General features: G+C 41.0%; 1 protein-coding gene across 1 annotated transcript; it reads left to right on the forward strand.

The window, feature by feature from the left end:
* The first annotated feature begins 18657 nt into the window (after positions 1-18657).
* LOC108143006 lies at positions 18658-24727 on the forward strand. Its single transcript, XM_017267188.2, has 2 exons — positions 18658-18740; positions 19344-24727. Exons 1-2 carry the CDS (start codon positions 18689-18691, stop codon positions 21779-21781), a joined length of 2490 nt encoding a protein of 829 aa, XP_017122677.1. The 5' UTR covers positions 18658-18688; the 3' UTR covers positions 21782-24727.
* Positions 24728-26257: the final 1530 nt, after the last annotated feature.

Below are 26257 nucleotides of genomic sequence, written 5' to 3' on the forward strand. Positions count from 1 at the left end.
GATAAGGCATATTGACTTTGACATTAATTGCTGGCCCGGCCAGATCCTTGGAGTCGCGCAGGCAGTTCCTCGAGGCAGTTTCCTGCCACTTGAGCACGCATTTTATTGACGGTCATTAACGTCAGCATCAAGAGTCCCACCGAACGTTGTGCAAAATGGTTGGTTTTCGTCCTTCGTGGGCGGCAAAGTGCGGATGTGGTGACAGGTGGCAGAATGGGCGGTGCGACTGCGATGTGGCTTAATTGCTGATTTGTTGTCTTGCCTGCGTAGCCATTCGGGTAATTGCATTCGTGCGGTAAATATTCGAGACGCCAGTGGAGCCCATTAAATTTAATCACCTTAAAACTAATTCGAGGAAGTCAACTAATTACGCCTGGCTGCGGAGATAGAGATGACAACGAAGCCACGGCAGATTGGCTAAACGTGTTGATAGTTTCGAATTGTTTCGTTTGAGCAGGGACAATCCAGTGGTCAGACTGGCCAGTGGGATATTGGGTATATGATATTTTCCAAATACACACCACACCCACCCGGCCACATTATAATAATAATCAAACAATGGCAATGGCAAAACAATGAAGTTTTATTTTCATAGCCAGCAATTTAGCCAGGATCCCAAGTAGCTTTGCCAAATGGCTTCGGCCATTTACTATCCCACCCTCTCAAGTAGCCGAAAGTGAGTGTGGGTATTTGCGGGCAGCATTTGTGTGCACTTCTTGTCCGCTAATCCTTAAACCTGGCCAGGGTGAAGCCATATAGTCTCAAGGATCCCCATGAATAGCTTACAGACGCAAACACAGAACTAAATCTGAGGTACTAATTTCTACGCATACAAATTGGATTAAACATATTCGTTGAATTTGTATAATCGTTTGGCAATTAAAAATGCATATTTAAATGCATATTTATAGATTAAATCTGCAATATTTAGAGGACGTGTGGTTCTACGGTTTTTTAAAAACTGGGAAAAAACTAACACAAAAAGGGATAGCACTAAATTCCGTGAGGTTAAGGGAAAAGTACATTTTTTTTGATTTTCAGATTTTCTTTTGAGTGCATTTGCTTTTCCAAGCATTTCTGCTGCAACGTTGCCGCTTTTCCGTTTCCCCGTCCACATTGGCAGCTAGTTGAGTGTCTTAAGCAGTCGCAAACACGCTCATAAATATTCATATAACAGGGGAGTATTTGCAATTGCTTTGGCTGCTCCCCCTTTCTCCCGGTCACTTTCTCTTTGTCTTTGAGTTTGTGGAGCCGGGGGCCCTACCTCTACTTTGACATTGCAAATATGTGCAGACAATGAGGATAGATATAGTGTATAGTGTCTATGTGCCCGTGTCCTTGTGCGCCCACATGTCCTTAAGCTGCTTCCGATGCGCACACGTGCCTAATCAAATGCCAAATTAAAATGATCTAGAGCTGTGTGTTTATTTTTAGTCCCCCATGCCCGCCCTTTCAGCCCAAAAACGCCGGAGAAAGTAACTTCGATTCGCATTTGCCTGTAATCTGGCGAAATCTCCTGAAGACTTCCAGGGATTAGCTTACTAAATGCCAACAATACGAGTGTTTTGTGCTTGTGTTGGCTGGGCCTTTACAATTTAACGCACTGCCAAGTTCAAATACACAAAAGGCGGCCCACAAAAAAAAGCAAACCCAACAAAGTTAGGGAGGTAGGTGGACCCGCCCTCTCACGCCTCCGTTAACAATAATTTACGCAACTTTGCTCCTCTTTTGTAAAAATAAATATATATATATATAACTTACAAAAGCGCCACAGGGGAACGGCGAACATAACCCCAGACATTGGGGCACATTTCGTAGTAAAAGAGCGTTATATTACCAAATAAGTAAGGGGGATGGGAGACGGGGGATGCCGAATTCCCAAGGACTGGCTTGCAAAACAATAACCCTACTGTCGAAAACGAAAAACATTTATCAAAAATACCAGAGCGAACGGAACGGTACCGAAAGCGAAACCGAAAGCAAGAGCCGAACAGAACTGAAAACTGAAAACCAAAGCGAACCGCAGGACTCTGGCTTTTCAAAGTGGAACAAAACAGTCATTGTTCAATATTTTATTATCGTAATTTAATATTTCGCCAGGCGTCATGTCAACACTGCCATCGTCGTCGCCGTCTCTTTTGTCCTGGCGGACACTTATTTTTTCCACGCACTGTTTAATATTTATTAAAAAGTCATGTGTGTACGCTGCATCGCCGGGGAATTACAATATTTCCCCCCGGTGGCGACAAATGAACGAGCCGAAGCCGCTTAGCCCCAGATTGGGGCACAATCTACGACTCTGAGTGGGTGTGTGTGTCCTTTGGGGTGTAGCTCAATTGCGTTCAACAGCTATATTTGTAAACCCACGAAAATTGCGCTTAACATGAAACAGTTGAGCGACTTAATGCCACACTGCGTATAAACCATGAAGAAATAGGCAACCCTTGGTTTTCAAAAGCGTAGAGATTGTTGAATTGATGACATTTTAAAAGTTCAATTGATTTAGAACAGCTTAATTTGGCGATTAAGTTAGTTTGGGGAACTCACCAAAATCTATTATTGTAAAACTGGACAAAAGTCTTAGTGAAATTTTAATTCAGATGCAAAAAAGTTTTTTATCAAATAATATTTAACCAAGAAAATCAAATTAACTTTAAAGTAGTTAATTTAAATTATTGCAGTGAGGTGGAAACCCTAGCTTTGCCAGTGTATGTATATCGTATGTGCGTGGTTGCCTTATAAGATAATTTCTTTCAGGACTCGTTCCTCGTCAGAAGCCCGAAAACAGCTGTCGACAGGCAGCCGTACTCGTACTCGCACTCCCAACTCCACTGTCATCCGCAAAAGCCTACTTTCACAGCCCGTCTCATCCGCTTGCCTGTAATTTCCTTTCACGTCTTTGAAATTTTGCATTTGTTTCATCGAAGGCCTTCATTACATTATATAGAACTGACAAGTGATGCGGAATTGAGAGTTGGCGCTGCACAGTGGGACAAATTAGAGGTAGATTAAGGACAAGAGCCATCACAACTTTTTTATTTGTGATGTATTACATTAGTTAATTAAATTCAATGTTATTTAGTGAACAATCGCAAACAATAATACACTCATTAATATTCTAGACTTTAATTCAAAGATTAAATAGCTGAACACGAATTAATTAACTTTAGTTTGTTAATTAATGTTAGCTTTTAAATAATTTGTATTTAATTAAATCAATTTAAACTTATTGGACTGCTTTACAAGTTTCGGAATTCAAATATTTAATAATTTATAAAAAACTCATAATTAATTATATTTGTTATTTAAGTCTAATACATTATAAATTGTCCGTTATATTCTTTAGTTTTATTTCTGGTTGTTGGATCTGATTAGCTTATGTGGTAGTAAAAAACCAACTCAATTTTTTGTTCTTTTACAACAAATAGAACAAAAAATTTGGCATTGAAGGTAATTTCTTTTGTTATTTTAAAATCTGCAAAGTGAAAAGGATAAAGCAAACAAGAATGCAATAAAGATAAGACTGTGACCTTTCTTAATTCAATTTGGTTGATTTTGCTTCGTTCATAAATATGAAAACATAAAAGATTAATAAGGAAATATGGAGGGATGTGATTACCTTTGCTTGTTTATGTGAAACGACAGCCAAAGAAATTAGTACAAAATCAGAAAAAGGAATCAATGATTAACGGAAGGCCCGTTTCGAGAGATTTTTAATTCCATGTTTCAACGCGTAATCCTATCATTTCGATTGATTAAAAAATGAATGATTCCAGCGAGCAGTCACTTTGTTTGCTCTGAATAATTAAGCGATTTTTGCGCCTTCGCCACGCTTACTGCCTGGCGAATATATCCACTCAACTTTTACCCAATTAAGTGTTTACTTAAACTGAAAATCAATGTTTATGCCTCATTTACCAATCTTCTGCCCATTGTACGTCCAAGAACAACTGAGGAGAGTCCTGCGAGTACAAGGACGTGGTCGTCGGATGTTGGGCTGTCGGGGATCCTTCGACAGTCACGAAAACGAATGCATGAGCCGCTCTGCCTGTCATTTAGTATGTAAATTGAGATAAATCGTTTCTCGTGCCTGCCACACCAGCACATAAGCCGACAGCCCTGTACTTACACACATACTTGGTATATATATAGCTTGTTACATATTACATACTATACATACATACGTATGTATCAGCCCTCAAAGCACATAAGGCAAAGTGTAAGTAACACGTCCTTATGCCGACAACAACAATGGCGACGGCTCCAAGACCAACACACCAACACCAGCAACAACAATACACCAATTGATGTGCGGCGAGCGCGGCATACGGTGCGTATGAGTTATTTCCACAGTCGAGCTCCGTTTTTAATATTAAAAAAAGGCGGCAGCAGCAGCAACCAGGAAGCCCGCGCAGGCGGTGGGCGTTGCCAGGACTTGAGCGTGACGAGCTTTGATGTTTAAATGACTGCAACGGCTGTGCTGCTGTGGCTGCGGTGGTGCAGCACGATGTCTGTGGGGCACGGCCTCCATTGGTGCCGCACGCCACTTGAAGCCCTAAGTGCATAATTGACTTAATTAGCCACCAAAACGGCGTTAGTGCAGCAGCAGCAAAACTAGCGGCAGAAGCCAGCCGCTGAGGTACAGTTCGCAGTTTGTGTGGTCGATGCTCCTTGGAGGTTGTAGGCGCAAGGCTCAAGGACTCCAAAGTTCCGAGTAACGCTGCGCTCCCCAGCACACGAGACCCCAGCCAGAGGTCTGACACTCGCAAAAAAATTGCAGTCTGAGCTAAAAACCTATAAATTCAAGGGCTCGTCGAATTTATAAAGAAACCGAACTAAAATATAGAAATAAATTCCAAAGCATTATGTAAAAAACAAGTAGTCTTTAAAAATTATGCATGTTTAACAATTAATACGTTTTCATACTTAGTAACAGTTTTGAAACTAGAAAAAATGTTTAGATACAAGATAATGACTTTAATTTGTTCCTTTTCGTAAGCACTTTAAGTATATAGGAAAAAACTTAAGGCATCAAGTGATGAAGGGTATGAATTTAAATCATTACCTGCTCACTTAGCAAGTTTTTATGATTACAAGAGACTGATTACGGCAACAGAAATTTCAGACAAGGATGAATTATTATTATTATTATTTAAATTGGCATTTCATATCGGTTTCACTAGAGAAGTTTTCTTTGTACGACAAATACCTATATTGTTTTGTAATAACCTAGGTGCAATGTATTTTCCGAGTGCACTATCGCCTTTCGGCTGGCTTTCGTTGTTGGCAAACTGATTAATCGCTAAGCGCTTGGTAAGCACTTTGTATTCTGGCCTCCCTTGTTCGTCGAATTCCCTGGCTTTGGATGGGGAAAACCCCTCCTTTTCGGTTGTTCCACGTTTCAGAACACAAATCACGAGAACTACACGCGCCCATTTAATGCGCTTATAAATTTGTTTTCGCTCTGCAAATTTACTTGGCCTCCGCCTGTGCAAATCACCATCAGCCAGTACACCAGTACACCCCTTCTATTCGATATCACCCATTTAGAACCCATTTTCTGTCCCCATTGTCCTCAATCCCCCTTTGGCTGTCGAATGGTGGCTTGTTTTGGTGCTGTTGCGTAAAAGTTATCGATTATTTATTCAGAAACGCAACAAATGCAACAAAACTTGGCCAAATTTTACGTGGTAATAATTTTCGGGAGCTGGGCTGTTAGCATCAGATAGTGTCTTTTGTACAGTGTTAACTATACAAGTTAATGGGTCCTTGAACTATATTATTTTTGCTTTTGTTTCACAAATTTGGCAATCTGCCATTTGACAAAAGCTTTTGGTTACTTTAGAAAATTGAACAAATTTAATGTTGTACTTTGTTGTTGGTAAAAACACTTTAGAACTTTTTTGTCACGGAAATAAAGAAAATTATGTTGAGTACTCTAAATTTAATTTTAGATTGTTTGTTTTTGTACGGTATTAAAGGACTTTTTATTTCTGTTTAATTCGTTGTATTGGTTTAAAATTACTCAAATAATACTTAAATTGGCAAGAGAAAAAACGAAGAACTACACATTTTTCAAATCTCAACTCTCAACTCTCTTAAATGTTTTCCATGACTTATCTGTCCATTAAACCACCTTTTTACTACACCTCCTCACTTTCAACTTCATTACGCAGTTTTCCTCATCGACATCTTCTTGTTCGTATGAAACCATTTTGGCATTAACTCATCGCCAACAGTTTCATTCGCATCGCAGCCTTTGACCTCACTAATTAATTGGCAACTAAATTTAATTTCATTTTGCCTTAACTTGCATTCATTATCTTGCCGTGCCAGGCATCACTGTACTTGAGGCCGACGCCACTACGTGATAAGTGCGATTCATTTAGAAGCACACTCACTTTCCCAGCTTTAACCCCGCCCCCTGCCGTCCCCTCCGACCCCTTTTTTGTGCGCCCGAATCCATTTATGCACGTCTATGAAGCACCTCGCCGCCCTCTTTTTTCCACCCATTTTCCCCACTTTTCATAGGCATAGGACGTTTCACGGGAGCCATGTTTTCCCGGCCGTTTTTGCTGTGCGTTGTTGGTTTCTGTTTATTTGTCTGGATATGTGGGTCGGTAATTGCTTTGCAAAGAAATAGAGCATAACAAATGTTACGTGGCGAAAGTTTATACTCCTCCGGCAATTGAGGCAGCCGAGCAAAATGGGAAAGCGACCGCCGAAAATTGCGAAAATAGAGCAAATGAACCCACTAAGCTGTGTCTGTGTAATCGAAGTTTCACTTAGCAAATCAACGAAGTTTGCACATACCGCTTACACCACCTAGCTGAACCAAATTAGCGTTCCACGCGCACACACGCACAGATTGGAAAAAAGGGAAAATATATATACACCACCGACAACCAGGCATCGCAACAATTTGCAAAGTGAATTAACATGCCAACATCCTTAGCAGGCAAGCGACAACCAACTAACCAAGCGAAGTCCACTCTAACCCATCCCAGTGTTGCCGAGTTAAGCTTTAAATAAACAACTAGAGTAGTGGCAAAAAAATGTAGCTATTTTACAACGTGTTTTGTAAACATAAGAATTAAAAAACCTAGGTAAGACAAAGTCGCCATTTTATTATTAAATCTATATTTATCATGTGAATATTGGCTTTCTGGAAGATCGGATTCCAAGAAAAATAAATTAAAGTGAAATCAGGCGTATGAGATACATTTTCCCTCCAATCAAAGCAGGAGTTGACGGGAAACATTGATGAACCGCCAGCACTGTCCGTGAAAACCGCCCATTCCATCTCCATAAAACCATCACCGTCCCCATACCGCCTGCCATCTGGTATCCCCACTATCCGCTCGCCTGTGCAACACGTTAAAGTTTTAATTTGGCCATTGACGTCACAATCAGTGATCGGCCATGGCAAAGAAATTTGGGAGTATTATCTCCAGTGCTCCACTCGCAAAACAGCATGTTGTGGGGAAATTGAGGTTCTGGAGCGAGAGACTGGCTAATTGTTGTGCGTCCAGTGTGTCCGAAAAGGCAGTAGAAAATTATAATTTGCATTTATAATTTTATTGACAGTAAAATGTATTTAATTTCGGGGGACCGATGGAAGGAAAAGAGCTGGCTGTTGACTGCTGGCTACTGCCATTCAAGTCAATGTTTGCTTGACTCTGCCAGCATCCTCATCATCGTCAACATCATCAACTTCAACGGCAGGAACAACAATAAAGTCACCAGCAGCCCAGCAGTGTCGAAATGCGGCATAAAAAATTAAAAAATCTGCAAAATATTTCGACAGCTTTTTGGACGATTCGGGCGACGGCAAAATGGCAAACGACGGACAGACACCAGCGGAAACGGCTGACGAGCGCTTAAAAGCGGACTTTCCGGGGAATTTGGGGTAATATGATGGCGATGGGGAGGCAGGAAAATGAACGCGAAAATGAAAGGCTAGCGTAAAACTCGAAAATCCTCTTAATAATTCATAAAACTTTTGAAAACTACTTAACTCTTAAAACTACTAACTGAATCAAACTAAACTAAAGCGGCTACAAATGCTGGGGCTGCAAAGGATGCTCCGCCAGAAAGGTGCCACCACCAATCTCCATCACACAGGGAAAAAATTACTTTCAAAATAAGTGATCTAATTCCAATTAAATTATACTTAACTGAATAATTTAGTTTCAGTAACATGTTACTTAACTGTTAAGTAGTATAAAAAAAATAATTCTTTTACGAAAAAAGACAAAGTTTTGCGACCTAAAATACGAAAATCGTTTATCGATTAGTTATAGTTCACTATAATTTCTCTCAGTGCAGCTTCCCACTTGAGCTTTTGAGCTGCAGCTTCAGCTGTTGAAAATGCGAGCCGCTGGCGACCAACAAAACTTTAGCAAGTTTGTCGCTCGAGCGAAACTGGGTCCAGGACATGGATGACTTGCAAAGGATTGGGAAAGGAATGGGGTAGCTGAAGCATCAGCAGCAGCAGTTCATCATATTTACAGCTTTCACTAATTTATTTTGCACAGCCCATGAAAAATGCAGCGACTGCGTCAGTGACGCCCTGATGTCCTTCGCCATCAACTGGGTTTCCTTTTCAGATTTTCAGAGACCAGGACCAAGACTGCCCGTCTGAGATTGCGTATTTATAAGCCAATTTCCAAGCGTCTTACAAATCCCTTTTCGCCCTGGCAGAAGTTGAAACTTGGCCAACTTTCGGGGGCCATTCAAAATTTGTGAATGTAACCCCTAGTCTAATTGTTAAATCTCGAAAGCCTTCGAAATGTGTGTGTGTGGAGGTCGGCCGGTTATGAATGCAGAGTTGGCAATTCATAAAGCAGAATTCCATGTTGGCGAAAATAAATTGAGCGATTTGAGTAACAAAACTGAATTCCAAATGAAGAAGCCAAAAAACTTCACTCACTATCAAGTACATTTTGCAGCTCCAGTAATTTGTATACTATTTCCGGGTTGATCATCCTTCTTTTCACCTTTTCATCGGGTTGTTGGTCTTTCCGCGGATATCATCAAAGCTCAAAGTTGATGTTTATTGCTTTCTGGCCCGCCTTTTCCCATTTTCACGCAGTTTTCCACGTTTCCCCACTCAATCTCGCTGTGTGTCAGTGTTTGGCCTTTTCCCATCCTAATTGGGTTAGTTGGTTTGCACTTTGCTGGCAAGTAATTAACACAAGTTCTCGATGCTAAAAGAAGCCAAAAAGAAGTGGAATCATTGAGATTGGACATTGAGTAAGGGCTCTCAGGATTGCATATCTGACGGACTTATGATTATGATTGCTTTCGATACAAAGTCGAGCAAATGCGAATGGGGCTTATACCACAGATGTATGCAAAGTAACCATAAATACGTGGCAAAGCTGATTGCTGCTTTTTAAGCTGGTGCTTATAAGCATTTATCGATATTAAATCCCCACGTGCCGTATAGTATTAGATAAAATAGTATAGTATTATTTAAAATCTCACAAACGATTTTAACAAAGTTGAAAAATATTTAGAGTAATTAAATCACTCTGATTATTTTAAATATTTTATAGTGGAAAGTTAATGCGATTTATTTTTTTTAAAGGGTTGCTACCCAGAGATGTCTATTCAATAGCAAATGACGCCAATAGATTATTGCGCTCGGTTTTTGTGTGGAAAGCAGAAAGGTCCTTTTATTCGCCATAGGAGAAATATCCGATTAAACATTTAATTAGCTGTTAAATGAACCCTTTGTGGGCCCTAGCCGCTGTCATCATTAAGTATCATCATCGTCACTGGGCCCGGTTTTTCCCCAGTCAGCTCCTATTTCTTTTATTTTCATTTGCACTCTCAATCGGACGAATGGATTTTCAAACGTTTGACACATAAAACCTTTTTGTAGCTCATTAAAACCGGCAATGTCGCCCATTGTGGGCGTGGCAAGTGTGAGTTAATTACACAACATGCACACAAACTCACAAACACATACAGATGCGCAGAACGGACATAGGGAAAACAAAGGTGATGGTCGATTGAATGGAAAAGGGTTCGGTTACCAAAGTGGAGTCAAAGTGGATGGGTGAATTTGGATTGCTTATCCATTCCAAGTCCAAGTGGTAAATCGAGCACCCAATGGACGTATTAGACCAGTTGGCTGCTGGACCAACGGAATAAAAAGAGAAATAAAAGTTAAATAAAAATGTCGGAGCACAACTTTTCACACAATCGCCGGTCGGATTCGAGCCGCCCAACTCCTCCTTTCCCGTTTTTCTGGAGCACTTTGTTGGTAACTTGCAAATCGCCAAATGATCCAAGGAACCTTAACTGCCGGCCGCTGAGGGAATGCAAATGCTGCCGCCGAATGTCTTTAGCTCGTGCTTCTGTTGTTTTCATCCTCGATTTAAATTCATCAGAGATGCTTCTTCAATTCCATAAAAATATATGAAATATATATCGATATAAATATTTAGATAAAGAAGAATGGGCTTCCCATTTCGTTTATGAATTCTTAATAAAGCTTGCTCTTTTCTGAAATGCAGGTTAGAAAATGTATGAGCTTTGTAATAATGGTTTAGTTTTTAGAATTTTAAGATGTATTGATCATGTTTTGAAGAATCAAAATAGAATAGAGTCAAGACATTATTATAGCAAACGAGATTAAAAGAGCATTTTTTAAATAAGGACACCAATTTTAATTTAATAAAATGACGGTTATGTAAAATTTTAATTTATCCATGTTAGCCATTAAGAACAGAGCACAGGCCAAACTTACATCACTGCTCCAGCTGCTGTCTCTGTCTCGGGGTATCCTTTCTGTATCCTTTTTAATATGCAGGCGCTTAAAAACCGCTTAATATTCTTCCGCATTGCTTTGGCCGCATTCAGAGGCTGCGGTTGGAGACGGCCCGAGTTTCTGACGGGCTGGGCTGGGAAAATGGGTAAAATAGTTGGAAGCGGGCTGATGGGTGCAACTAATTTACGGGCTGGCCAGGACACAAAGGACCCACATTCACATCCCACTGAACGGCAGCATCTGGCGGCATCCAAGTAAATGAATATATGAGTATATGCGAACGGAATAGCTGCAGTTCCTTTTAGCAAACGGCAAGTCAACATCCTTTTTGGTTATTCAAGGCATTGTTGTTGCAGTTGCAGGAGTAGGAGCAGTAGCCACAGGAGCATTTTGTTTGCTTAACACACTTCGCTCAAAGGACGCAACGCAGCAGGATGTGGCTGCTGTGCAGCTGTGGTAATAGATCGCCGGCCTCGTCTTTTCTTATCTGCCGGGACGCAACATTTGTCGCCCTGCCTTCTTCGGCGCTCCTCCATCTTTTGATTATTCTTCCTGTTGCTCAGTGCTGCCATGCTGCCAGACCATCAGCTTTTTATATTTTGAGAATATTTGTACGCAAAGCATCGCAGAACATGCCTGTCCTTGATTGATTGCCTGTCTTCGTTTTAAGTTTAGTTTTTAAAGGATACTTTATATTTAAAAGGGATTTAAAGGAATCACACTGCATGTGCATTAGGGCAGAACTTAACAGTTTAAAGCTTGGAAGAAATTATATTATTCCAGTTATTATTATTATTCAAGTTTTCTTATAAATTAAAAAAAAATGAAATCATAGGTTGTTGTGAACAGCCATCTAAATAAAGCTTAACTTTATTATGCAACTGATTGAAGTAATCTAAAGTAAAACTAGTTTTTGCGAACATATTTCTCTAGGACAACGAAAAACGTGGGTCCTTAAATATACTTTTTTTATGCTTTTTATTTCTAAATCCTTTAAAGACTCTTAAAATATTTTTTTTAAAAACCAATTTAGTTTTGAATTGTATTTTGTTACTGAAAATTAAGCAGCACTGCGACTGTTTTCTGTTGCATCTTACCAATTTCTTCAGCCCATTTCCGGCGCTGCAATTGCTCCTTGGCGCTTCCCTATTGTTTGCATTGTAATAGTCCCTGGCGCTACTCCCGTTGGTGGTGCTTCTGATTGTGGTGCTGGGCAGAATATGAGCACCGCTGCCGCCGCTCGTCACCATCATCATCATCCTGGTATCCTGGAATCCTGACATTCTGGCATCCTTCTGCCCGTTTGTGTGTGCCATTGCGGTGCAACACAAATATACTGATGGCTTGCAGAGTGTGCTCTGTGTGCACAATATACAGGACATGGCATACGCATACAAATCCGGGGAATACCCTTACCCGCCGCCTGCCCCCGAAAATTGTGTTCTGAGGTCATGTCGCTGGCGTCGCCATTTGCAACAGCAACAACAATGCAACAATAAGGGCAGCCACTGACGACTATGATGTCTGGCGAGGCTACACTCTTCTCACTCGGCTGGGCGGCATCAACTCGAATGGTTTCGCAGTTGTAAAGCTGCCAAGAGCAGACCGGCATGCGCAGCTGCAGCAGAAACAGCAACAGCAAACACGAGCAGCATACAGCGTCCAACAGCAACAACTGGAGTTATAGGTACAGCTGCTGCCCAAAACGGAATTGCAGCAAAACCACCAGGACGACGATGACAGGGATGGCAAACAATTGTAAGCTCTGACAGCCAAACAATAGTGGCAACAACAACAACATGCCACCAGCAACACGACATTTGCGAAATGTTGATCTGCGGTCTAGGTTGAAATTGAGATACTCTCCTCGCCAAAGGAAACAAATAATAATTGGTGATTTTTGGGGTAGGCTTAAAGTGGGTTTCAATCAATTAAGTCCATCAATCAAATTGACACAGCTCATATCATGGCTTAAATGGTAAGAGTACAGTGTTATGAATCAGGGAGACATGTTCTTCGATGTTGACATGTACAGACATACTCTTTGCTTTCTTTTTACTTCAACAGCCAATTTATATTTAATTTTTATTATAAAAAAAAAACTCTAGTATTGGAAAATTCAACTGAAAACTGAGAATGCATGTCTCCATCTTTCAAAGCACCTATAAATCTATATGTTCATTTACTCCATTCACTCATTTAAATTTCCAATTAAATCAAGTAGAGGGAAACAACTTTGCTATTTATAGCTGTCAGTAGGCGAATTCAATCGATACCGCCTTTTCTATTAACACAGAAATGGTAAATGGTAAGTTTCCAATGAAGCCAACAGGGCGGCTACTCGTTATTGTTGACTAACTGTTAAATAACTGTTTGCACGCACTGTTGCATTTCGAGTTGATTTGAAACTGAAACGAAATGAAAATATAATGAATGGGTACCTAATGCTGAAGTCCGGCTGCCAGTGAAGCGAAGGGCAGTTACGGCTCATTTCAATTGCAGGTTCGAATTGATTAGAAGTTGCCAGCGAAATTAGAAGCCTGCCAGGAAAGACAATAGTTTCAGTCGAGCCTGTTAGTCGGGTATTATTTATGCGGCGTTACAAAGGAGGTATCTCGTAGCCCAGGTGGAGTAAACTCATAGCCTCGCATTATAGGAAGACTTGCAGATGTCTGATTACGGACCGATTTTATTGATTCGCCAGGGGGCCAATCCATTGTTTTGCGTTCAATAATATGGGAGATAGCTGAATGTAGGAGCAACTTCATCCTTCTACACATGAGAATAAATTCTTGGATTGTTGATCAATGCCATAATTATTTTTAAATTCTTAGTAAGAATTCATCTATCTGTTCATTTGTAACTAATTAAAGTTAGAAAAATTGCTTAATTCAGTTTTGCTTTAAATGAACCCAAAAAGTAAATATTTTATTTTTCGCAAAATTGGCTTGCCCTGTTATTTTCCTTTAACTTTTATAACAACCTCAGTTGTTTAAGCCATTTTTAAGTATTCATTTTCTGCTCTATTTGCAATACATATATATTTTGTTCGGTGTAATCCTAGCAGAGCTCATGATAAATTTACAATGCTCCGCGTTGCGAAAGCCTCGGCAAACAATAACAATTGCATTTGCTGGCACTCCGTCGACGCAGGACCAAGGCACATGTTTATGTCCTTCTCTGCCGTACATCTTCTGTCCAATGGAATTCCCCTAGCTCCCGGAATACCCGGCAACCCCAGAATCCCCGGGAACCCCGACCGTGGAAACCCCGGGGCTACTTGGCTAAGGCGAATGTCCTGTTTCTCGTTTTCGCACGTACAATGTGCTGCACTCGCACTCTGCTGCCCCCAGATAATTGCATTGCCCCCGTCCATAAGTGTCTGCTGCCGCCATCTTGCTTGCTGCTGGCGGAGTTTTGTGTATTTATGAAAACCATTTCCGGGCAGCAATAAAACTCAACACGGTCAACGTCAGCGGCATCTAATCTTGGCCTGGCGGCGCTTCGAGTGCCATTAATTTTAGCTTGTTTTTTTTTTAAGTTTTCTGTGACATTTTCCGATTATGTGCGGATTTGTGGCACGAAGGACGCCCCGATCCATTTTGGATCCAAGGAAAAGTTTGCAATTTACACTTTGGTGTGGCGGCTGTCCTTGAAAGATTGGCGAGACTCTTGGTCTTAACAAGGAAAAACAAATAGGCCACCCGATGACGGGCGATAATAGCAAACTGCTCTTGTTTTTTGTATTTGTTTAAGCCATGCAAGTGCCACACCCCCACGCCCCACACTTTCTGCCCACTTCTGAATTTGCCTTTTTGTTAATGCTTGCTCAATTTAAAAAGTTTTCTATCGCCATTTGCATTTGCACGCACATTCGCACGTGCTTATGCAACAGCAAAACAACTGGAGAAAGCAGGGTGAGTGGGTGGCAGGTTGAAAGAGGAAGGGCGGTAGCTGGGTTTCGGTCAGGGAAAAAGTGCTCAGGCAGGCGGCAAAGAAACCATTTGCATACGCACAGCGGCTTAGTCCTAAGGATATTCCAACAAGGAGCATTGTAGGTTTAAAAAAATTAACTAGTTATTCCAATATAAAATTTTCTTTATATCCCTTATTCAACAATTTCAACTATTGATAAAATCCCTTTTAATACTTCTATTTTGCCTAAATATATTTTAACAAGTGACGAAGGTAAAATAATTAGTTATTTAATACAAGAAAATTGAATATTAATTCTTTAAACTGGTAACGTTGAGCCAAAAATTAAAAACACACATATATTTTATTTTTAGATTTTAAAATAAAGTATGGTTTTTATTGGTTTTCCGAACTGCAACATTTTTTAATGACTAAAATTTCTGATTGACAGTTTACATGTGAAAGCAACACTTTATCTGACAAATGTAAAGCCATTATGAGAATACAGCAAAGCTCTACAAATACTTAAACTATCCGCAGATTTGTTATATATACAAATATATGAGCCCGTCGCATTTGCATAATCTAAAAAATCACTAAAATAACCCCTAGTGGGTGACCTACGCCCCTGTCTACGCACCAGGAAGGCGAAAGAAAAAATGTTGAATGGAAGAAAAAAAAAGGGAAAAGTTAGTTTAGTTTTTGTTTTTAATTTGGTAATGCAGCACGGAGCATGGCCTCCAATTGTTAGTCCTGGACAAGCACTTTTTGCTGTTTTCCGACAATTACATTTGATGAAGTTTTACAAATGAGCAAGGCGTGGTCGAGCTGCGGGGGCGGACATTTAGTTAACTTTCGGCCAGCTGAAAATTGAAATTGAATTCCAATTGTCAAATGGAATTGTATATGACCAACAAAAAAGAGAAGCACAAATAACGTGGCGAACTAAAAATGGCAATTTTTTTGCCAACCAAAAATGTGAGGTAAAAGATAATGAATTATCTCTCAGAGATTAAGGCAGGAATGAGCTTTTTAAAGTCCAGCAGAATATGACGGAATAATGAATTACAATATTCCAGCAGAATAGGAAGGAATAATGTGTTACTAAGTATTTATTATACATAATTAATTTTAATGCTCTGATGCTGTAAAAATCAATTCTTGTTATTTTGAATAATGCCTTGCAGAGAACGAGGTATTACGAATCCTACGAGGTAAACATTCTTGACGAAAAATAAGTGATACATTAATTATGATAAAGGAATAAAGACTTATTAAACCAGCTTAATACTTCTGCCATTTAAGTGCAAATGAGATTATAAAATTTCTAAGTCCATTTGTTTTGATTATAAAAGCTATTCAATTTCTTAGTCCACTTAGTTTACTATTATTAATTGTTGATACGCACAGTGGCATCTGTTTGGACTTAAAACCCGAAATCAATTTACAGCTAAACTGCCGCCGATTATCTTGAATTGGATTCGAAATCAAATTGGCAATTGCCAAGTCCTTCGTTTACAGGTTAACAATTACCGTCCATTCCAGCAGATTAGCCAGATACCCGATACGAGATCTCCGAGTCATTATTTTCGTATGTCTGCCTTTGGCAGGGTAAAATTCGAATCCGAATCCGAATGTCGGGAAGCCCATATCTTTGTGGGTCATCTCCTATATGGCCAGAAAGCCATGTCTGTGTGCCATCAGTTAATTGATTTGCTTTACGACTTGCGGCTGCAGTCAGTCCTTTCGCAACATATTCCTCCATAATATTTTTTTTTTAATATTGTTGCTCGCTTTGCCTGGCCTCCTTTGGCAATTGGCCATCAAATTAGCTTTGCTTTTTTGGCCCACTGTGCCACATTTATGAATATCAACGAACCTGTGAGTGCCGATGCGGTTCCAGCCCAGAGTGCCCTCTAAGTCCCCTTCACCACTTTTTTTCACTGAGAAAAAATCGTTTAAAAGAAAATTCTGAAAAAAAGATGGTGTGCATACCTAAATTGCAATTTCATTTAAATATCTTCAAATACAAGAGACTCAAAAAATTAAACTTAAATATCATCCCAAGTTTAACTTATTCTTAGACCAATCACGATAGAATCTAATTATTTATCATACATTCTTATTTGGGAACAGAAATGATATGCCAGTTTTTTATCTGTGTGCTCATAAAGCAGCAAAAATAAAACTGTCGACGATTGGGAGTAAAGTGGAAAATACTTGTGGCGAGGAGGGGCGGGCGGGGTGAGGCTGAGGAAAAGCCAGCAATTGCAACTGCCAACTGCTGCTACACTGACACAGGAAATATTATCCGCATTGCCAGCATCGAGCGATGAGCAGAAATTGAGGCTGCCAAGGTTTTGGCCTGGCTTTGTTGGACGTCCTTTTTAGGAGAGGGAGGGTTCCTGGTAGTGGGTGTTTTGGTGGTTGGGTGGCATGAGGACAAAGCGCAAAAGCGGCCAAGTGAATTCTCAAATACAAATTCAAATGGCAAATTGACAAATGAACCTTTTGAGCTTTTTACGTTTTCATTGTCTGTCTGTATCTCTTAGTTTGCCAGCGTAGCGGATTCCTCCTTATGGGGTGGTTTGGGGCTTTGAACCATCCAGGAAACCTTAGGGCAAAGCAAATGTGGCCCAACTTTGGTTGGCAACAGTAAGTGCGGTGTAGATTGGGTAAAATTAGGCATTTTCCGTTGAGCTAAATTACTTTTAAGGATAAAATAGATTTACTGCCGGAGTGTTGTTAGATTGGTGGATTTCCCATCTGCAAGATAAAGCGATCAAATTATTAAGTGTTTGTTTTTGATAAATTTATTTATGGTGTCGAAACTTCTGTTTTATTTTAAACATTGTCGAGCTCTAGCATCTATACAAGGAATACTTATAACACGTATGGGAAGGTTGAACAATGTTTTTAAGAAAATAAGCTATCGATTACCGAAATCTTTTGGGCAGAACTAAAGATAAAAACATTATTTACACCAAAAAAAATCGAACCATTCAACTAATTTTGAGATTCAGTTTCCAACTGCACCTAAAATCAAGGTTAATTCTCGAAAACTTTTGTCGATTTGTTTTTGTAAGCCTATGTTAAAGGTGGAAAAAAAAACAAGTAGGAGTTCCAAATTACTTCTTTATTTTTCCTTGTAACCGCTCCTGGTTGGCTTTTTTCCAGCTCTGTCCCGCTCCTTTGCATTCAAAAGAAGTACAAACAAAAACCCGAGTGGGGAGTACAAAAGTAAAAAGCATTCGACAGGCTATTGATGCTGATTTTGTAAAGATGCCGATGCCGATGCCAATGCCGAAGTCGATGCCAATGAAAATGAGAATAAGAATTAAACTGGGTTGGGCATTGGGTATGCCCTGAGTTTGAGCCTGTGCCCCTGCGGGTTTTGGTTGCCGCTTTGTTGTGCCGTCCAGCTGGACGTACAACAAATTACAAAATGTTGTTGAAAGGCGATTTTAAGGCCCCGGCCACTTGGCGCTCACCCACACAGCCCACCCACTCTATTCAGAGGCCAAAGCCAAACTCGGTAAACAGAAATTGCAAATGGGTGAAGTGTGGGCGCAGTAAGAACAACTAGAACTATAGTACACAACTACAATGAATGGGCATTGTTGGGCCGCTCACGCTAATACCGGATTCTCTTTTACATTTTGCAGATTTAAGAATTGAATTCTTAAAAGGATACCAGCAGGAGGATCCGGAGTATTGAGAAGGACCAACTTTCTACTCGAAGCGAATTAAAAGAAAAGAACTCAGGCCAACTGGAGGAGGAGCAGCCCAGCACATAAAAACGGCAAAATCAATAGTGCCCGAGCAGAAGTGTGGCCAAAGTGCTGAGTAATGTGGAGTAATGGAGACCTTTTTGCTGGCGGCGGCAACATGATGTGAAACATGGCAATCGAATCAGCCAAAGCCATTTAGGGTCATCAATTGCCAGGGTCGTGGTCGTGGAAAATCGGCAGCAGGAGCGCCGAACGGAGCCATATGCACCACAGCATGGAGCGCAGGAGGAGCAGGACCCCGAAGACTCTGCCAGGTGAGTTGTCATTTCCAGGCAGCAGCTGCCATGCAAAAAAAGAACCGATTTCAGCCAAGTTCAATTTATGTTTTTTTTTTAATACCAAATGGATCTTAAAGACTATTTTGTTATTGCTGACCCTGAAACGTATATAAGCTTAGTTTTAAAGTAAGCAATTCTTAGCCCATAAATTGGACAATTCAAAGCACCTTTTAAAGTTTGGCTTCTAAATTCAACACAATGGCTAAAATCTGATCCAGAACGTTATTTCTGCATTACAGTTGCTATTTTTATTTTGAAGAATTATGTTGTAACATATATAGTATATATTATTATAAAACATAAATATCGGTCTGGCCTTTGATTACATATTTATTTTTTTTACGTCTCTTAAATTTTGTCGAGCTCTAATCCTATACTAATCCTTATAGAATAGAAAGAAAAGTTAAATGACATACTATTTCTATTAAAAATAATATGATTTCAATGACCGAAATCTGTTAAGCAGAATTGGAAATAAAATATTATATATGCCATATTCTAAACAACTTTAATCTCTGAAGGACCTTGTTGAATTTAAGTTGTAAACCATTCTTATTTCCTGTTTTACAACCATTTCAGTCTGTTGGATGCTGCTGTGCCTGGTGGCCTGGACTTTGGCGGATGACTGGTCGCTGAGCTGCGCCTCCAACTGCACCTGCAAGTGGACCAATGGAAAGAAGTCGGCCATCTGCAGTTCCTTGCAGCTGACCACCATTCCGAACACCCTGAGCACGGAACTGCAGGTGCTGGTGCTGAATGACAACCACATACCTTATCTCAACCGGGAGGAGTTCTTCACCCTGGGCCTGCTGAACCTGCAGCGCATTTACCTCAAGAAGTCCGAGGTGCATTACATACACAAGGAGTCGTTTCGAAATCTCAAGATCCTGGTGGAGATCGACTTGTCGGACAACAAGCTGGAAATGCTGGACAAGGACACATTCATGGGCAACGATCGTCTGCGGATACTGTATCTGAATGGGAATCCCCTCAAGCGCCTGGCCGCCTATCAGTTTCCCATACTGCCCCACCTGCGCACCTTGGACATGCACGACTGCCTGATCTCCTACATTGATCCCATGTCCCTGGCCAATCTCAATCTGCTGGAGTTCCTCAACCTGAAGAACAACCTGCTGGAGAGCCTGAGCGAGTACGTCTTCCAGCACATGAACAACTTAAAGACGCTCTCGCTGGAGGAAAATCCCTGGCAGTGCAACTGCAAGTTGCGAAAGTTCAGGGGTTGGTATGTCACCAGTCGCCTGAGTTCGGTGAGTCTGGTGTGCAAAGGACCGCCGGCTCAGAAGGATCGCTCCTGGGATAGCGTGGATGATGAGCTCTTCGGCTGTCCTCCGAGAGTGGAGATCTTCAACAACGAGGAGGTGCACAACATTGATATCGGCAGTAATACCACCTTCAGTTGCCTGGTCTATGGTGATCCTTTGCCAGAGGTCGCCTGGGAACTGAACGGAAAGATCTTGGACAACGACAACGTGCTCTTCGACTCGGAGAGCATCGCGTCAGACAAGCTGTGGAGCAATCTCACCGTATTCAACGTGACTAGTCTGGATGCTGGCACCTACGCCTGCACGGGCTCGAATGCCATCGGTAGCATGACCCAGAACATCAGCATCTACCTCAGCGAGATCGTTCAGCATGTCCTGGAGAAGACACCTGAGACGTTCTGGTACTTCGGCCTCATCATGGGAATCTTCGGCACCGTCTTTCTGCTGATCTCTATCTCGTTTGTGGTGTGTCTGTGCAAACGCACCACCCGGCAGCATAGGCATGCCAACAAGGCGGGTGTGAAGTCCAGCGTGAGCTTTAATGATCAGGAAAAGAAGCTGCTGGACTCAAGTGTTACCACAACCACCAATGATCGAGGCGACAGCTACGGCATCGACAACCAGCCCACCTCCCACATGGGCCTGAACAAGGCGGACTCGGCCGGCATGGGCTTTAACCAGATCGAGATCCATGCTGTGGAGAGCCATCGCCATGGCAGCATGTTGGTGCAGCAGCAGCCGCAGCAGCAGCAGGTGGCCGGAGGTTCTGGCATGCGGCAGCAACTGATGCAGGTCAAGGATCCCACCTGCGGCGGCATGATGAGTGTGCCCACCTCGATGGCTGGCCACGCCCACTCGCATCCTGCCCAGATCTCCGAGGAGTTTCCGCTTAACGTGGGCGTTTTTCCACCGCCACCAGAGTTCTGTTCGAACATAGTACCGAATCCTGCCTTCGGGGGCAACATTTTCATTCGTGTATCTGTTACCCAGGACATGTTGGATGGTGCGGACCTGAACATGTATCCGGATCTGCTGAATATTCCCAAGAGGATGCAGGATGTGCAGGAGACGGGTGCCGGTACGGTGGCCGTGCCAGAGGGTCAGTTTGCTACGTTACCCAGGCATACAGCCAGAAGGGGTATACTGAAAAAGGACACCTCTCTGCAGCAGCAGCAGCAGCAACATCAGCAACATCAGCAGCAGCAACATCAGCAACACCTGCAACTTCAACAACATCAGCAATCCGGACTCTATACTCATGACGAAATCGTGACCTACAACCTGGAGGCCAGTGGCTATGACCCCCACCAGTCGGCGTACCACAGCAATGCCATGGAGCTGCCACCGCCCCCGCCGCCGCCCGCCGTCACAGCGGTGGTGCAGTGCCACCACCCGAGTCCTAGCAACTGTGCCAGCTGCATCAACAGCACTTCGCCGCAGCCATCCGCCTGCCAATCGCCGTCGCCCATGGAGGTCACGCCCATGCGACCGCTGGAGAGTTCCGCGTATCCCAAGTACGACAACATGGGACGAAGGATCACCGCCAGCGGCGGACTGGGTGCATCCACCCTTTCCCTGCCCGACGAAGAGCGGTACGAGAACGAGACGCTCTTCGGCCAGGCGGAGGCTCAGTCCAAGGGAATCGCGGAGCAGGCGCAGGATCTCCACCAGCCGCAGGAGGCGACTCAGGGCCAGGACAAGGGCGGCGGTCCTGGCGAGTTCGTGTCGCTCTAGTATTACGGCACCCAGGTGTAAATAGGTCAATAGATTCGTGTCCCAATCGTTTGGTTCATATCAGTTTGAGAAGCGAGTGCCCAAAATGAAAATATGTAAATGTAAGAACCACGCAATCTATTGACTGCATCACAGCATCCTGGAGCACTAGAAACCAAAGAGCAATTCACTCAAATTCAAAAGGATGTATTGCCAGGCCTGTTTGTGCTTTCTTGTAAAAGGATTTTTCATTTTTTAATTACCGAACCCTGAAAATTGGCTCCATGTATGTATTATTTGTTTATTATTATTTTATTATATAACTAAATGATTTATGGATTTATATTTATAATTTATATTAATATACTTTATTTTTTGTTGTTGTGAAACCAAGAAACCACTTAATATTAATCCGAAATCAAACAAAATTTGTGAAATTAAAAACCCAATTGTTACTGGCAGAAAACTCCAATCAAAATCAGAGAATTTAAGAATGTTAAGTTAACAGCGAGGCAAGCACAGATTACATATGTTTTCCATTCGGATCGCACTCTCAGACTAGATACCTTTAAAGAAAATACTTCCAAGATTTATAGCGTACTTCATTAGAGATCTTTATACTGTCCCAATCCTAGCTAGCATTCGATATTAGTCCACTTGATGTCTGTACATTAATAGAGATCGATAGCGATGTATTCTAGCAGGTATAGCGACCAAAACTGATCTTCATAAAGTGTATAGTACGAGCAACCGCATATTATTGGATCCAAAGCTGGTCTAGTCTTAGACATATTGCTTCTGGGGTGCTAGAGTTTTAGTGAAAGTATCTATTTACGTTTAAGAGATCAGTCACTGAATAGGATTAGAATAGGTTTTTGATGAAACCAGATACATAAACAATGATATCTCTAGATATGCATGTATACAAAATGTTAGCAAGATCTATTAGGACCCATATACATATACGCCCATATAACCATCTTCGATGTGCAATGGATATATAAATACATTATCTAGTTTTTAGCCCCATAAAAAAGTTCCTTTCTTGTACATATGTAAATGTTTTACTAATTGCTTAGAGACTTTTAAATCAAAGTAATATTATGCTCAATAACCTCAAAAGTATCGCATATACACAAACTCATGCCAACGTTTTTAAAGTCTGTTTTAACCTGTTAGGGCTATTTTTGATTATAAAACCGTAGGATTTGCTGAACACTTAGTACCTTTGATTTAGTCAATCTTAAATTTAGACCACTCTTATTCGGGCAAACAGAATAGAACATTTTCGGTTTGTCAATCGCCCCAATTTTCCACTCGAAATCCTGTAAGTAGACCAAAGATAAGTCTAGTACACTATCTATATAAATATCTGCATACGTTTGTACTTGTGTGTAATCTGAATGTAGAATGAAATGAATTACAAATACGACCTAAGCGAGGCTATATCGATGTGTATATCTTATATATAGTATATATGTTTGAACATTTATCGAGATCTATGAAGAGGAGAGAGCACACAAGAACAGAGGCCGCATTAAATGGATTTTTTGTGTCTGTAGAAAGTTTCAAATTCGAGCTTGGTAATGTAAAATGTAAGCTATAGAAGTCAATATAAGTACACGATAAATTCAACTTACATGACCACGCCCACTCACCGCCCCTCTGCATTATGAATGTGTGTGTGTGTGTTTGATTGTGTGCGGAATAATTAAACACATGAATGCAATGAATTACTATAATAATTATGGAAAAGTATGCTGGCAAATATTTGCACAACGTCCATGAGATTTTTACCCCTTCACCCCGTAGTTACCCCTTTTATTTGTTTTATCGCTGTTGCTGTTTAATGTGTGCCGAGTGCCGAGCGAAGGGATTTTTGTATTTTGGTATTATGAACTGAACCAGTGCAAATTTGCACAGCGCACACAAAACACGGCAAACAGAACATTCTAGTTTTTACCGAATTCCCCCCGTTTTATCTGCGTACCTCATTTTTGACAGCGCAGAATGAATGATTCAATTAAAGCATTATTTGTCCGTTTTAATGGACATAGGATCTGATCCTGAAACTGAAACTGATAGGAGAACCCTGTACATAGGCCATTTTAATTACATCATACTCGCGCAGACAGAGGCAATATTTTATTCATTTTAAATCGTTTTAACTAATTAAAACCAAATGGAAACCGCGAACAGAGCGAGAGCAAAAGACAAGTGTAAACACGCAAATAGAGTAATGGTAATGAAAAATGAGAGCCCAGCAACTAGAGGAAATTTAAACTATGCTTTTAACTACGTTTCCCATTTCCCACGACTGCCACGCGTTTTTCCGCACGGAACGTAACTATGATTTTAATTACTCTTCTTGAACGCAAATGAAAGGCACACACAGATCCAGATACCTAGACGCCAAATGTATCTGCGTATCTGGATCTGCATCTCTGTTCGGTGCAAGTGGCATGCATTGAAGGGAAAAGCGAAAAAGCGGTAAAAATTAACTTTTTATGAGCGCTGCGAAGTGCCAAAAAAAATTTAATTCGAATGATGAATAGTAGAAACAAGTTTTGTACAATACCATAACAAACGCATTGCATATTGAATTTTAACTTGAATTCCATTCAAAAGCTGAAATTAGCCAAATCCTACCAGCCACACAGAATCCATCACGAATTCATGCACACTTGAATACTTGTCGTATACGCATTTATAAATACAAAACATCACGACAGGACAGTTGGCGGCAGGACACACGGATACGGACACGAACATGACAGACCGGAAAAAGTGAACATTTAACAAACAATATAACCGAGAATACATTGTAATAGCATTAATAGATTGTCAAGCTTTATTACACACTATATTAACATAGATGGAATAATAATAATTATTATTATTACAGTAATAATACGAGTAACAAACGAACACAAAGAGAAATATGAATAAATTTAATAAAACCAAAAACAAAGCCTTTCATATATAGCATGTACGCTCGTTTTTCCAGCTGCAATCCAGATCCCCATTTGCCAATGCCATATACCATTTAGCATACTGTCATTACAGCCGCACATGGACGCAAAAACAAGACCAAACACACACTATCAAATGGGGAAAAAAGGAAAATCGATTTGATGATATTTCCATATTGGAAAACTTCGCTGCAGTCAAATCAATGTCTCTTCCTGCGCACTTGATGGAAAGTTCTCGCCAAACACTGCAGCCAACTTCCTCAATATCCTAGGTCCTTTTCCCCATATCCCCCCACTCTTCCCCCATTCCAGCCAATCTGCATAATTTGCCATGGGCCCCCGCTTCTATCACTTGTTGATCGTAAACGGTTTTTGGCATATCAAATTTCCGACTTTTGCCATAGCCATTTTGAAATGTTTGCTGGCGATAACCAAACGAACATTCAGAGCATTTCCGCGCCTAATCTCCGCTTCCCAGCCACCAGCCACCTTACAAATGCTTCAATAATGACTGCGGTGATTGTACACTTAGGGAAACCGGCAACTATTAGATCGCTTCCTTGCGCAAAAATATGTTAACCGTTCAACCGGAAAATTACATTTTACTTAAAATTGTACGCCAACCAATTCAATTGAACAGGAACTTCCAGGAGAATGAATATTAAAAACTGAATTTACGTGAAATTCTGCTTTTTTGCATATTGAGTGTGTGGATTTACTCAATCATTAAATTGTTTTATAAGGACTTTAATTTTTTTTTAAATTTTATTTTTGTTAAAGAAATTGTAAAGCCATTTTTAATTCAAACTTAGCAGTCTATACGAAATTGTATGAAAATTGTTTGTTGTTTAGTGAGTTGATTTACTACATTTTTAAATAGATGTAAAGAAATTGTTAAAGTTTAGTACCTTAATCCGAAATTGATTTAAATTTTTAGTGGTCCGGAAATTTTAAATCAGTTACTAGTTTAAACATAACGGTTTATCTAAAATTGTTTGAAAATATTTTCTCTCCGTGCCAGGAAGCAGCAGCTCTGGCTGTAATAACATTTTCATCTTAATGCACTCGGTGCCCATTTAGTCAAAAGTTGCCCTTGCGACAGCGTCATAGTCATCTGCATCTCAACTGAGCTTCACTTGGTGGCAACACATCGTGGCCAAAACCACCAAGACCCATAGCCATAGTCAGACCGAGAAAAAGGAATGGGCTTCGATTCGGGCCCGTTGGCACCGACTTCGGGTTGGTTTGGTTTGCCTGAAGTACGGATACGTGGTCCATGTGCGATGTGCTACCCTCTGGGGAATCCGATTGCCAGGCATCGAGCACGTACGCCGATGTCGACAGCCGCAAACAACTGCGATTTCTAGCAGCGACCTCGCTTTCGCCAGCCCCCTCAGTCCCTCTCAACCCCCTTTCCCTGTGTCGTACTTGTGGCTCGTTAAATGCACTGAAAGTGAACACTGTAATCCTCAAAGTCACCGAAAATGTGATGTAAAATTATATGGCTGATTGTAAACGTTGCACC

Source organism: Drosophila elegans, unplaced genomic scaffold (assembly GCF_018152505.1).
Source record: "Drosophila elegans isolate 14027-0461.03 unplaced genomic scaffold, ASM1815250v1 contig_468, whole genome shotgun sequence".
NCBI classification, from domain to species: Eukaryota; Metazoa; Arthropoda; class Insecta; order Diptera; family Drosophilidae; genus Drosophila; species Drosophila elegans.